The sequence below is a fragment of the Pygocentrus nattereri genome, chromosome 17, assembly GCF_015220715.1.
Source record: "Pygocentrus nattereri isolate fPygNat1 chromosome 17, fPygNat1.pri, whole genome shotgun sequence".
Lineage (NCBI taxonomy): Eukaryota > Metazoa > Chordata > Actinopteri > Characiformes > Serrasalmidae > Pygocentrus > Pygocentrus nattereri.
The window spans coordinates 12,322,784-12,336,465 of NC_051227.1; the positions used below are offsets into that span (position 1 = coordinate 12,322,784).

The 13,682-nt window shown below is 40.6% G+C and overlaps 1 protein-coding gene across 3 annotated transcripts in view; it reads left to right on the top strand.

The window, feature by feature from the left end:
• Window positions 1-13,682, top strand: part of pld1a (phospholipase D1a) — a 70,450-nt gene that overhangs the window by 23,804 nt on the left and 32,964 nt on the right. For 2 of the 3 annotated variants that reach the window (XM_017722324.2, XM_017722325.2), the window contains exons 3-10: window positions 1,952-2,121; window positions 3,000-3,142; window positions 7,118-7,229; window positions 8,127-8,192; window positions 11,568-11,626; window positions 11,793-11,885; window positions 12,732-12,884; window positions 12,972-13,121. In XM_017722324.2, the coding sequence (XP_017577813.1) occupies window positions 1,952-2,121; window positions 3,000-3,142; window positions 7,118-7,229; window positions 8,127-8,192; window positions 11,568-11,626; window positions 11,793-11,885; window positions 12,732-12,884; window positions 12,972-13,121 (946 nt within the window). Of the gene's footprint in view, window positions 1-1,951; window positions 2,122-2,999; window positions 3,143-6,385; window positions 6,402-7,117; window positions 7,230-8,126; window positions 8,193-11,567; window positions 11,627-11,792; window positions 11,886-12,731; window positions 12,885-12,971; window positions 13,122-13,682 lie in introns of those variants that run through there. The other variant, XM_037546634.1, reaches the window with a different exon arrangement.

Here is a 13,682-nt window from a genome sequence, read left to right on the forward strand (position 1 = left end):
CTATGGAAGTAGGTGTAGACCTAGTGTAACTGGAAATGGGTGTAGATCTAGTGTAGCTATGGAAGTAGGTGTAGACCTAGTGTAACTGGAAACGGGTGTAGATCTAGTGTAACTATGGAAGTAGGTGTAGACCTAGTTTAACTGGAAATGGGTGTAGACCTAGTGTAACTATGGAAATAGGTATGCACCTAGTGTAACTGTGGAAGTAGGTGTAGACCTAGTGTACCTATGGAAATGGTTGAAGACCCAGTGTAGCTATGGTAATGGGTGTAGACCTAGAGTAACTATGGGAATGGGTGTAGCCCAGGGATCCATATATCAGTGGTGTATATTATTTACATTTATCAGTCAGCTCACAATTTGAGTCTTTTGAGTTTGGCACTGTTGCCCATTTGGTCTTTATTTGAGCACCTTCCACTCTTCAGTTTCTGACTGGAGTGACTGTCGCAGGTGTTGGGCGAGTGCAGATACCACAGACGCGCCTCAACATGTCCAGCATAGTCTTTAATTCTCAGGAACACAGTAACTGATTTATTTTCCCAAAGCACCGTCTCTTCCTTCCTCCCACACTGCAGCGTCAGACGCTCAGACTTCTGCAACAGGGTGGGTACACATGAGCGCAAGTGATGACGCAACTGCGCTGTGTGTGATTCAGCCAGTTTAGTCTGCTTTGGAGACGCAGCCAAACAGAAAGGCTGGTTCAACACAAGTGAGTTTTCAGGGGGTCCTTTTTTCTAATTGTACTGTACCTGTTTGAGGACAGTCTCTCAACTTTACGATTTCTCATTAGTGATGCTGCACAATCCCGAGCGATGTGGTCCTATTCCAACACTTGTACTTGTGGCTGAGGTTTCAAGTTAAGTGACCCTTATTAGTCCCAACAGGGGAATTTTACCTCCACATTTAACCCATCCATGCAGTGAAACACCACATAAACACTAGTGAACACACACACTAGGGGGCAGAGAGCACACTTGCCCAGAGCGGTGGGCAGCCCTATCCACAGCACCTGGGAAGCAGTTGGGAATTAGGTGTCTTGCTCATGGGCACTTCAGTCATGTACTGTCGGCTCTGGGGATCAAACCGGCGGTCATCAGGTACCGTCAGCTCTCCCACCCACACTTGAAAGCAACGTTGGAAACGCTGTGATTTTTGTTTATTTGTGTGTATTAATGGTGCTGTGTTGGAGTTCCCAATTATCTACATTAATTAATTAACAGTAGCGAAAATGAAGTGATATAATAATGAATATAGCTCTTCAGGCTAGGCGAGACCAAGTTTCCATCATGTGAATTGTATTTTATGTCTATTAATCACTTTGTTGTTATAGTTGTTATGTTTTCCACAGGAGACAGATAAGACACTCTCTGATTACACAGCTGCACTGCTGTAACACATGCAGGATGCTTCTTGGAGAGTCATGTTGAAATAAACATGAAAGTGCCTGAAAAAGATGGCGTCTGAAAAGCAGCATATGTTTCTCCAAAAAAAAGAGCCCAGAGAAGTCGGCAGTGTTTCTGGATATTGTGGAATTCTTGGAATTTGGGGTGGGAAGGGTGAGAAGAGTGGGAGGGACGGGGTGAGAAGGGTGGGAAGGGTGGAGAATATTGTATGATAGTATTTCAAGACATTTTCAGGCTACACAATATCATATTTAGTTTTTCTTAGATTCATTAGTTTGATCAGACACACGGGGCCTGCAGTGCTGCGTATAAAAATACTATAACAAACGATCACCAATAATAAAAAAATCTGCTGCAGTGGATGTTATTAGTTTTATTAACTGACTGCAGTAAATCCAGTCAGACAAGCCTCTTTAGGCTCACATTGTAGTGAAACATGCAGTTTCGTACTGTTGAGATCCACAGTTTGCCCAGAGCAGCACAGTCATAACAGGGGAATGTGTGTTTTTCCTGAACTGTCTCTTTGATCTGTCTGTTCTCTGCCATAGGCGAGTCCCACATCCCATTCTCTGCGGTGTACAGCACGGTGGGCTTTAAAGAGACAGATGCTCAAGTTTTCCTCAGATCCACTCCCATCACCGCCAAAATACTGGAGGTGGAGCGCTTCATCAGAGCGAAGGACCGCTTCAACACCTCCAACCAGAGGAGCGTGTCCAGGGTCTGTAGAACACATACATGCTCTGGATATTTAAGGTCATAAAATGGCCTGTTTTTTTCTGTAAGAAGTATTAAAGTAATATTTTTAATATTGTTAGTAATTAATATTTGAATAGAGCAAAAATGCCCTTTTTCAGATTTTCTGCAGAATTCTTTGTCTCTATAAATAAAGACAGATCTCCATGGACGAATGAGTTCAGTGAGGTCTTAAAATGGTTCAGCACAGTCCCCACCCTCCACCCTCCCTCCACCCACCCCAAACAATGTCAATCAGCCAAGTTTTGAAAGAGGAATTCCACCAAATTTTCAAAACTCCCCCCATTAATCCAGTGTGTGAGGTGTAAACAGAGGTTCAGAGCGGTTTGGTGTGAAACGGTTCAGACGTCTTTAAAGTGGTGCTAATAAGAACCAGGCGTCGCCATGACTACAACACAGATATAGACATTTTATTTACCATCCAGAACCACCAGAGAACCTACACGAGTCTTCTGAGTTTATATTGAATGTTGATGATGGAAAATAGTGGAAAATCTGGAATAATAAGTTGTCTTTGGGGACTATTTTGCCGCACAGCGCCCTGCATGTCTCCCTCCACCATGAATGGAGTTGAAGTTCTCTAAACTACCATAAAACACCGTCTCAGTCATCAGGCAGTGAATTCAGAACCATTTCTTTAAGGGAGTTTTTAGAGGGGGACGTCTGGTTCCTATCACCACCACTGTGAACAGTTCTGACTCGGTAAGTTTATATAGAATGGAACGCTTAACACCAAACCACTTGGTGAAAACAGGAGAAAATGCCAGGTCTGGGAGACGGAGATCTACACAGCCTATTTTATTGACCTCTGTTTTGCTTTGTCCTGTTGATGTGGGGGTCCAGGCCATGCCGGTGGTGTTCAGGATCGAGATGAGGCACGGGAATTTCACCTGGGTGGTGAAGAGGAAGGAGAAGCACTTTGTGGAGTTGCACAGAGAACTGCTGCGCTACAAAACCTTCATGAGGATCCCGCTACCCTCACGCAGGTCTGACACCAGCACTCATTCAGATGAGCATGCAGGCTAATTGACAGGGTGGCTTATAGGCATTGGTGGACAAAGTACACAAATCATGTACTGGAGTTAAAGTAGAGACACCCAAGGTAAAAGTTTTTTTAGTTTTACGCTGCTGCGCTGACGTTGAACCGTGTGCTGCACTGGATCGGTATGACCAACAGGTCAAAACCAGCTTTAAACAAAGTGACCGCTGGGCCCTGATTGGTGCTCTGGCTTTGCGCTTCTTTTGTTTTGACATGTTACGTTTTTATACACACAGAAACCAAAAGGAACGACAGATTTCACAAAATGTAGGAGGAAAAAGGAAGATATTAGACTCTGAAATGTAGTGGAGTGAAAGTAAAAAGTCACCCAGAACGAAAAAACTTCAGTACAGATACACAAACAAACTACTTAAGTACAGAAACCACAGTTACAAGTACAGTTACTGTCCACCTCTGTATTTCACACCCTGCACTGACCGCCTGGATCTGGTAGAGAGAGGTTAAATCTCTCATTTTAGAGCTTCATCTCTGTGGAGTGTCTGGTTTTGTAGTCTGTTTGCTGATGTAAGCTAATACTTAGTAGTGAAACCTTGAGGCATTTTGGAGGGTTAGAGCTTCTTCATGTGAGACAAGTGCTGAATTTCTGTGAAATACCACATTTTGATTATTAAAAGTTTTCTAGCTTTCCAAAAAAAACCCCATAATTTTGGGTAAAAGATGCTAACAGTTAAGGCTAACACAGCTAAACGCTAACAGCTAGCAGTGAGCGGTCCATTTCTTCGCACATATTGAGGCCTCGACGCAGCTGCTTTCAATTTCAGGCACAGCCAAAGAATCTTTTTCAAAAATATAACCTCAGTGGGAAACTGAGGCAGTCGTGGCCTGGAGGTTAGGGATCTGGCCCTGTGACCAGAAGGTTGTCTGTTCGATCCCCAGGGCCGACAGTCCATGACTGAGGTGTCCTTGAGCAAGACACCTAACCCTCAACTGCTCCCCGCCACCGTGGATAGGGCTGCCCACCGCTCCGGGCAAGTGTGTGCTCACTGCCCCCTAGTGTGTGTGTTCACTAGTGTGTATGTGGTGTTTCACTTCACGCATGGGTTAAATGCGGAGGTGGAATTTCCCCGGTTGTGGGATCAAAAAAGTATCACTCAAAAAAAGTATCACTCAAACATTAAGTGTCAGTGCTTTCATGGATTTTGATCATTTTAAGCTCAGTCAGCGTTATAGAGCTGCTTTTAATCCACATGTGCTCCATCAGCCAAGACATAGCACCTCACCAACTAGCATTACAGTGTGTGGAGTATAGTCAAGCTTTAGTAAGTGGGTTTTAAGCCCAAAACAAAGCCTGAATTCGGTGGTCAGTGAACCATTTTTGTGTTGATTTTGAGGCATGCTTTGGATCCAAACTATACCCCAACGTGAACTCCCTGGCGAAGACAGTCAGGTTTTGGTTTCGTTTCTGTTGATACTCCATCGAGTTTGTCATTCCATGTGTTTAAAAAAGTGTCCAGGGCTTTTGTAAGAAAAGCAGCCCCACAATATCACAAGTCCTCCCACTGTTCTTCACTGTGGGGTTGAGGTGCTTATCTGAATGGCTGTTTTTGTGTCCACACCTAAACGCACGGGTGAACTTTAAAACAAAAAATATGAATGGGAATGTACGTGAATTTCTAGGGTTGCCAACATTAGATTAAAAAAAAAAGATTTAGTTTTGCTTTCAATCAGGGTAACATTTTCTATGAATGTCACATTGGTAAGCATCTGTAAACACATTTATAACATGTTATAATGCATTCATATGGCATTATGAACTTGGTATTTATAAAAATGAGTTACACCAAATTACATTTAATAGCCATGTTTATTATGCTATATATTGTTAATAAAATGCATTATAAATAGTGTTAATAACATGTTATACTGTCAGAGCCAAAGAAGTCAGTCGCAGCTTGGAGAGTTCAAAGTAAAGACAAATATAAAGTTTATTTATGTACAGTGATTCAGAGCAAGTCAAAGTATAATATTATATGGGTAGCATTAATATTTGAAGGTTCCCCTTCACTGGAACTAAGGGTTCTAGACCAACCCCTGAAAAACAACCCTATCATCCCTCCTCCACCAAACTTTACAGCTGGCACAGTGGAGTCAGGCAGATAACGTTCTCCTGGCATTCGCCAAACCCAGACTGACAGGTAGAGAAGCTGGTCACTCCACAGAACATGGGTGTACTGCTCCAGAGTCCAGCTTTACTCCCCTCCAGCCGACACTTGGCTTTGCGCATTTTGATCTTAGGCTTGTGTTCAGCTGCTCGGCCATTAAACCCATTTTCTGAAGCTCCTAATGTGCAGTTATTGTGAGTAACAGAGGATCGACATCGCTTCAGCACTTGGCAGCCCCGCTCTTTGAGTTTCTGTGGTCTACAGCTACACTTGATGCTCCTGGACGCTTCCATTATACAATCATAGCATTTACAGTTGTCAGGGGCAGCTCTAGCAGATCAGCAACCTAACACTCTGACTTGTGGCAGAGGCGGCATCCTATGACAGTGCCCTGTTTAAAGGCAGTGTACTGCCAGTGTTTGTCTATGGTGACTGCAAGGCTATGAGCTTGATTTGAGCCCCCTGTTAGCAATGGATGTGGCTGAAACACCTGAACTCAATAATTAACGGGGGTGTCTTCACATTTTTGTCCACATAGTGTATGAAACATACAGGTTGTTAACATTTTCAGATACTAGTTGGACATGCAGTGTCACAAAGTGGCCTCACACCAAATTTGAGCTGTTTTTGTCAAACAGAAAAAAAATCTATGGCCAAATTTTCCTATTTAGCATTTTTTAATCTTAGCATTAATCGGTTAATCTGGTTGGACACAGCCTACCTAATTACCTGTAACTGTTAAATATTATTTAATGTTATTATGAGAACAATTAATTTGTATTTTATTAACTGGAACTGGTCAGAGATGCTTCTTATAGAAAGAACCATTGAAATGGTGAAAAGTGCTGTCAAGTGGTTCTTCTATGGCGTCCCTCCAAATAATCTCCTCTTCTCACCTTGTTTTAAGAGCGTGAAACCAAAAGATTTGTGTCACTGCAACATTGTAATTAATTTCTCCTGCTGGGACTTCTCATTTTTCCTGTAGATCAGTTTCTTTATTCTCTCACACCTTTCCTTTCATCTCTTCTCTTTTTATCTTTTCTGGTTCTTTTCACTCTGCTTCTCAGATGTGTGACATGAACAGTAAGTGCAACACAATCTGTACGATAACACGGCAGGCCCTGTATGAATGTTAGACTGGGTTGAAACCAGAGCTGCAGTCTGTCAGAGAGACTGTGTGGATCGTATGAACATTATAAAGCTTTTTAAATGAAACAGTAGAAGCCGTATCGCCCCCTACCCTTCCTGTAGTGTATTACAGTCTGTCAGAGTGACTGTGTGGATCGTATGAACATTATAAAGCTTTTTAAATGAAACAGTAGAAGCCATATCGCCCCCTACGCTTCCTGTAGTGTATTACAGTCTGTCAGAGTGACTGTGTGGATCATATGAACATTATAGAGCTTTTTAAATGAAACAGTAGAAGCCATATCGCCCCCTACGCTTCCTGTAGTGTATTACAGACTGTCAGAGTGACTGTGTGGATCATATGAACATTATAGAGCTTTTTTAATGAAACAGTAGAAGCCATATCGCCCCCTACGCTTCCTGTAGTGTATTACAGTCTGTCAGAGTGACTGTGTGGATCATATGAACATTATAGAGCTTTTTAAATGAAACAGTAGAAGCCATATCGCCCCCTACGCTTCCTGTAGTGTATTACAGTCTGTCAGAGTGACTGTGTGGATCATATGAACATTATAGAGCTTTTAGATGTAAGAAAATTAAAATTTGAGAGTTTATGTAATTAATATCTGCTGTACAGTATATTTAACTCTTTCTCTCTCTCTCTCTCTCAGTCACACAGTTCGGAGGAAGAGTGTAAATCAGAGTGAGGTGAGGCAGATGCCAAGTTTGCCACGGGGGGCGAGAGACGAGTTAGCCCGAGAGGAGCAAGTGTCCAGCAGGAGGGTCAGTAACTCCAGCTCTGTATAAAACGATGCAGCATATCATCAAATATCAAACCATCATAAGACAAATATGACGAGTCTTCTACAATTCTTCCAACATCAACTCATAAAATATTGTAATTCCACTCCGCATACAGGTGGCATGTCTAGTTTTTATCTAAATATAAACTATAAAACCCTGTAAAATATCTGCTTCTCCTTTGTTTCCTTTTTTAAACTAATACGCTGTTCATTTTCAAGAGTTACAACAAGAATGCAGTCATCGCCATCCGAAATAAGATAAACGTCCCTGTTTTATGTCGTTGCTGTCCAAAATAAAACATGTATCTCCAGTTTATTTACATTTTTACTCATCACCATTTACTCATCACATAACGACTGTCCTTATAAATGTGCTGAAGAATCATTTGGGATAAAGCCTCTTTACATTTACCTGCATTAAAAGGTACACATGTGTTTGCCCTCTCTTTTAAAGTTGCTATTTCAGAGACTCTTGTCTTCCTTTGGACAGTGACGATGTGTTTAAAAGACGTTACAGTGTTTTATCTAAATCGTGTAGCAGTCATTATCATACACCGGTCAGTCATAACATTCTGACCACCTTCTTGTTTCTACACTTGTCCATTTTATCAGCTCCACTTACTGTATAGCTGCACTTTGTAGTTCTACAGTTACAGACTGTAGTCCATCTGTTTCACTGATACTTTGTTACCCTGTTCTTCAGTGTAAAAGTAATTGCAGTACTTTGAGTTTAAATACAAGCATGATGATAAATTACAGAAATTACAGACCTTTATTTGAATTTTCAAGCTTCTCTGGAGATCCAGAAGGTCCTCAGGGTTCCTCTTTGTTGTATAAAAGACCCATGTAGTGACACTTTGCTTGTTTTCCTGTGCAGAAACAGCTGGAGGACTATCTGAACAAGCTGCTGAGGATGGGGACGTACCGAAAGTACCATGCGACCGTAAGCCCTCCAGCTGTTTTCTCCAAAGCAATGCTTAAAATGTTAAAAACCAGATTAACTGAATAAACAAGGCAGGAGTTACAGCACGTTTGGTTGGATCACAGTCGTTTAAGGATTTTTCACTGGCATAAAACGATCACAGTGCTGTGCAAACGTCTTAGACACCAAAGAAAATAGTAGAAGTGGTTTATCTGGGCAGTGGGAGTGGCTTTAGCAGGTAGTTAGTGATGTTAGTAACGTCTGTGATGAAAATTTAAGCTGCGTTCAAAATAATGGCATCGAATTGTTGAAATCGTAGATTCAGATGAAGCTTATTCTGTGCGCTTGTGTTATTTAGCTGCTACACAATGAACTGCTTCATGCATAGAACTCTTTCATTAGGGTTCATTCAGTTATTCAGCAAATGAGACAAAGGTAATTAGTCACAATTAATGATGGGAATCGTTTGACAGCTGTTATTTGAGAATCCATGTAAATAAACATAAATACAGTGTTCAGTAATCTCAATGTGCGGTTTTCAGTAGAGTTACACTGAAAAAAATAAGATCTTAACAAGTGGAAATGTCTTAAATGTAGTGAATAAATCTAATATCTCTCATTATGAGGCTGCTGTAAGAATATTCTAAGATTATTCCACCTGTTTCTGTACATTTTTACTAGTTTTAATGGATTTTATCTGCTGAAAGTGTCTGATTCCACTGGCAGGTTAGTTTGCTTGTTTTAAGAAACAATGAAATTGGCAGTGTTATTGTGTAGATTTGGCGTTAGTGGTGCTAATCTATACCTCAATCTCTAATCTAGGGTGTCTTTATTCGCCCTCAGGATACACGAGCCTTGTACTGGTTCTGATAATATTCAGTGTTAAAGGGAAACTCCACCAGTCACTTTCAAAAGTTCTGCTTAGTTCAGTGTTTCAGATGTAAACACAGTGGTTTGCTGCAAATAAAGCCATATCGCTTTTATGTTTAGTTCAAAGCTTCCTGTGAGGGAGCTTTTAGAGGTGGACATCTGGTTCCTATCACCACCACTGTGTCTTATACCACTGGCAGATTAGTTTCCTTGTTTTAAGAAATAATGATTAAAACAAGTTACATGATCTACCAATGAATTAAGACACTTTTTAAAGATAGAACTGCTTAAGAACAAGTAAAAATGTCTTGAAAGAACTTCAACAATCTCACAGTATTCTTACAGCGGTCTCATAATGAGAAATATTCGATTTACTGACTACATCAAAGACGTTTACACTCACTAAGATATCCTATCTTGCAATTTATGAATATGTAGGTTTGAAGAAAACAGAAGAGCACAGTGTCTGATTTCAATTAATAAAGGATTAGATTACGATTTGATTACATTAGATTAGATAACTGTAAAGACTGGGCTCTCTCAGACGGCCTAAGACTTTGTATAGGTCTATAAAGCTCAGCTGCACTGGTTCAAACTTTCACACAGACCATGGGACTCAGTGTGGACAGCTGTCTGAGGCAGTTCATCCGTCCAGATGTGAGTAAGTGAAGTAAACACTGCAGACAGCTGTTTGAATCAGTGCGTATTGGAGTTGAATGTGGATCCTCAGGCCGTGTTCTGATTGGGCTGTGTGATTAGATCACTGTTTGGCGCTGTAACTGGAGCATGTGTGTTTGTTTTGGCAGTGTTATTGTGTAGATTTGGCGTTAGTGGTGCTAATCTATACCTCAATCTCTAATCTAGGGTGTCTTTATTCGCCCTCAGGATACACAAGCCTTGTACTGGTTCTGATAATATTCAGTGTTAAAGGGAAACTCCACCAGTCACTTTCAAAAGTTCTGCTTAGTTCAGTGTTTCAGATGTAAACACAGTGGTTTGCTGCAAATAAAGCCATATCGCTTTTATGTTTAAGCCAAAGCTCTTCTCAAAACAGCGTCTCAGTCATCAGGCAGTGAATTCATAACCATTTCCTGTAGGAACTTTCTGTGAGGAGATTTTAGAGGGGGACATCTGGTTCCTATCACCACCACTGTGAACAGGTGGCTGTATAGGTTGATCTTCAGTGCTGTAGCTCAAGGCTACATGTGGTGCTTTCTGTCAGTATATTTGGCAGCATGTTGGGGAAAGTGTTGTCAGCAAATCCCTCTTGTATCTTCAGCCATGCTACAGTTTGCTAATAGTGTAGGCGAGGGCTTTTTGTGATATATGCAGTTTCTCATTAGACTGAATGAATAACCGACTCTAAATGTAGGTATTGTGATATAAACCGAGTCTGTTCTACAGTTTCTCATTAGACTGAATGAATAACCGACTCTAAATGTAGGTATTGTGATATAAACGGAGTCTGTTCTACAGTTTCTCATTAGGCTGAATGAATAACCGACTCTAAATGTAGGTATTGTGATATAAACTGAGTCTGTTCTACAGTTTCTCATTAGACTGAATGAATAACTGACTCTAAATGTAGGTATTGTGATATAAACCGAGTCTGTTCTACAGTTTCTCATTAGACTGAATGAATAACCGACTCTAAATGTAGGTATTGTGATATAAACCGAGTCTGTTCTACAGTTTCTCATTAGACTGAATGAATAACCGACTCTAAATGTAGGTATTGTGATATAAACCGAGTCTGTTCTACAGTTTCTCATTAGGCTGAATGAATAACCGACTCTAAATGTAGGTATTGTGATATAAACTGAGTCTGTTCTACAGTTTCTCATTAGGCTGAATGAATAACCGACTCTAAATGTAGGTATTGTGATATAAACTGAGTCTGTTCTACAGTTTCTCATTAGGCTGAATGAATAACCGACTCTAAATGTAGGTATTGAGATATAAACTGAGTCTGTTCTACAGTTTCTTATTAGACTGAATGAATAACCGACTCTAAATGTAGGTATTGTGATATAAACCGAGTCTGTTCTACAGTTTCTCATTAGACTGAATGAATAACCGACTCTAAATGTAGGTATTGTGATATAAACCGAGTCTGTTCTACAGTTTCTCATTAGGCTGAATGAATAACCGACTCTAAATGTAGGTATTGTGATATAAACCGAGTCTGTTCTACAGTTTCTCATTAGACTGAATGAATAACCGACTCTAAATGTAGGTATTGTGATATAAACCGAGTCTGTTCTACAGTTTCTCATTAGACTGAATGAATAACCGACTCTAAATGTAGGTATTGTGATATAAACTGAGTCTGTTCTACAGTTTCTCATTAGACTGAATGAATAACCGACTCTAAATGTAGGTATTGTGATATAAACTGAGTCTGTTCTACAGTTTCTCTTTAGGCTGAATGTTATTTTTTCTTGCATCCAGTAAAGCTTGTCTTGGTTAATTGTTGAGACAGTGTCTATGAAATGATTATATTGAGCAGGTGTCTCTCTCTAACAGATGGAGTTTATTGACGTGAGCCAGATGTCTTTCATCCATGATTTGGGTCCAAAAGGCTTGTAAGAATGTTTTATTTCCCCTGTTTCTCCATCAGAATCACCTAATCGCAGTTGTAAAGTTTAAACTAATGTAATAATGCCTGTTATGAGCAGATATTAAGAGATTTAAGACCGAGTCAGCAGGTTCTCACATTTCACACAGTGTTGTTATCTGTGTGTCTTCCAGGGAGGGTATGATATATAAAAGGTCAGGAGGTCACCGGATCCCGGGCATGAACTGCTGTGGACACAGTCAGATCTGCTACCGCTGGTCTAAGAGGTCAGTAAAAACATTCCAGAGCGCTCAGCTTACCCTCCAGTCAGCCTGTACCTGCAGCAATGTATGTTTATTCTATAAATATTTCTATTTTGCGTATTTTGTCTGTTTGTAAATAAATTAAAACTTCCTCTTCACACAACACACTTAATCTGGCCTTTGCAGCTCATTTTAGTGCACAATTTCTTTTTATTTACTCATATTAACAAAGAAAACACTTAAAATGTGCCCTAACTTTTGTACAGGTCACATTTTATGTTTTATTGTTTCCCCCAGTATGTTAAATAAACAAATAAATAAATCAGTCTACATTAAAATGTGCAGACATTTGTTCTCTGTAGAATAGCAAAGCAGTGTGTGCTGTTCTTTTATTGATTTGTATTCTGTGCACTCCATTTACATGAGCACCAGTTTCATATGCCATGCTGTGGCTTGATAGCAGTCTACTCATTCAGTGTTGTTGAGGTCTGGACTATGGGGTGGTCAGTCCATCGTTTAGCTTCTTTGTTTGATGTGTCTGTCTCCTTTTCTCAGTGGAAGGATGGACAGAAACACCTGTGGGTGTTTTTAGATCTGAAGCAGCTTGATTTTCTCCTCTGTCAAAGATCAAAGCTTTATGGGGGCAGTTTTGGGGTTGAGCAGCTCTTCCAGGTGGTTGTTAGGAGATACATTTTCTCTGGAGCTTTAATCAGTTTTTAACTCCAGTTCTGGAAACTCCTGTTTTTTCGTCATTTTGGTTTTTGTCCTTCTGTTTTCACATGAATTATCTTGCATTAATGAATAATTTAACTTGATGGCTGTTTTAAATAGAAAAAAGTTACTTTTTTATTTTTTATCTTCTTCATTAAGGTGGTTGGTGCTGAAAGATTCTTTCCTGATGTACCTGAAACCGGACACAGGAGCCATTTCGTTCGTGCTTCTGGTGGACAAAGAGTTCAACATCAAAATGGACTCCAAGCACACAGAGACAAAGCACGGAGTGAGGATAGACAGTCTGTCCAGGTGAGTCTTGGACAGGAAGCTCTCGGAGTGAAGAGGAAGTGGTCACGTAGCAGACAGGTGCTGAGTGTGGTTTTTGCTTCTGTACAGGACGTTGGTGCTGAAGTGTAACAGTTACAGACATGCCCGCTGGTGGGGGCAGGCCATCGAGGAGTTCGTCCGGAAACATGGGAAGGCTTTCCTCAGAACACATCGCTTTGACTCCTTCGCCAAAGAACAGGAAAATATACCTGCCAAATGGTACAGTCCACTATATACATGTCAAATGGTACAGTCCACTATATACATGTCAAATGGTACAGTCCACTGTATACCTGTCAAACGGTACAGTCCACTGTATACCTGTCAAATGGTACAGTCCACTATATACATGTAAAATGGTACAGTCCACTATATACATGTCAAACGGTACAGTCCACTGTATACCTGTCAAACGGTACAGTCCACTGTATACCTGTCAAATGGTACAGTCCACTATATACATGTCAAATGGTACAGTCCACTGTATACCTGTCAAACGGTACAGTCCACTGTATACCTGTCAAATGGTACAGTCCACTATATACATGTAAAATGGTACAGTCCACTGTATACCTGTCAAACGGTACAGTCCACTGTATACCTGTCAAATGGTACAGTCCACTATATACATGTAAAATGGTACAGTCCACTGTATACCTGTCAAACGGTACTGTCCGCTATATACATGTCAAACGGTACAGTCCGCTATATACGTGTAAAATGGTAGTCCACTGTATACCTGTCGAATGGTACAGTCCACTATATACCTGTCGAATGGTA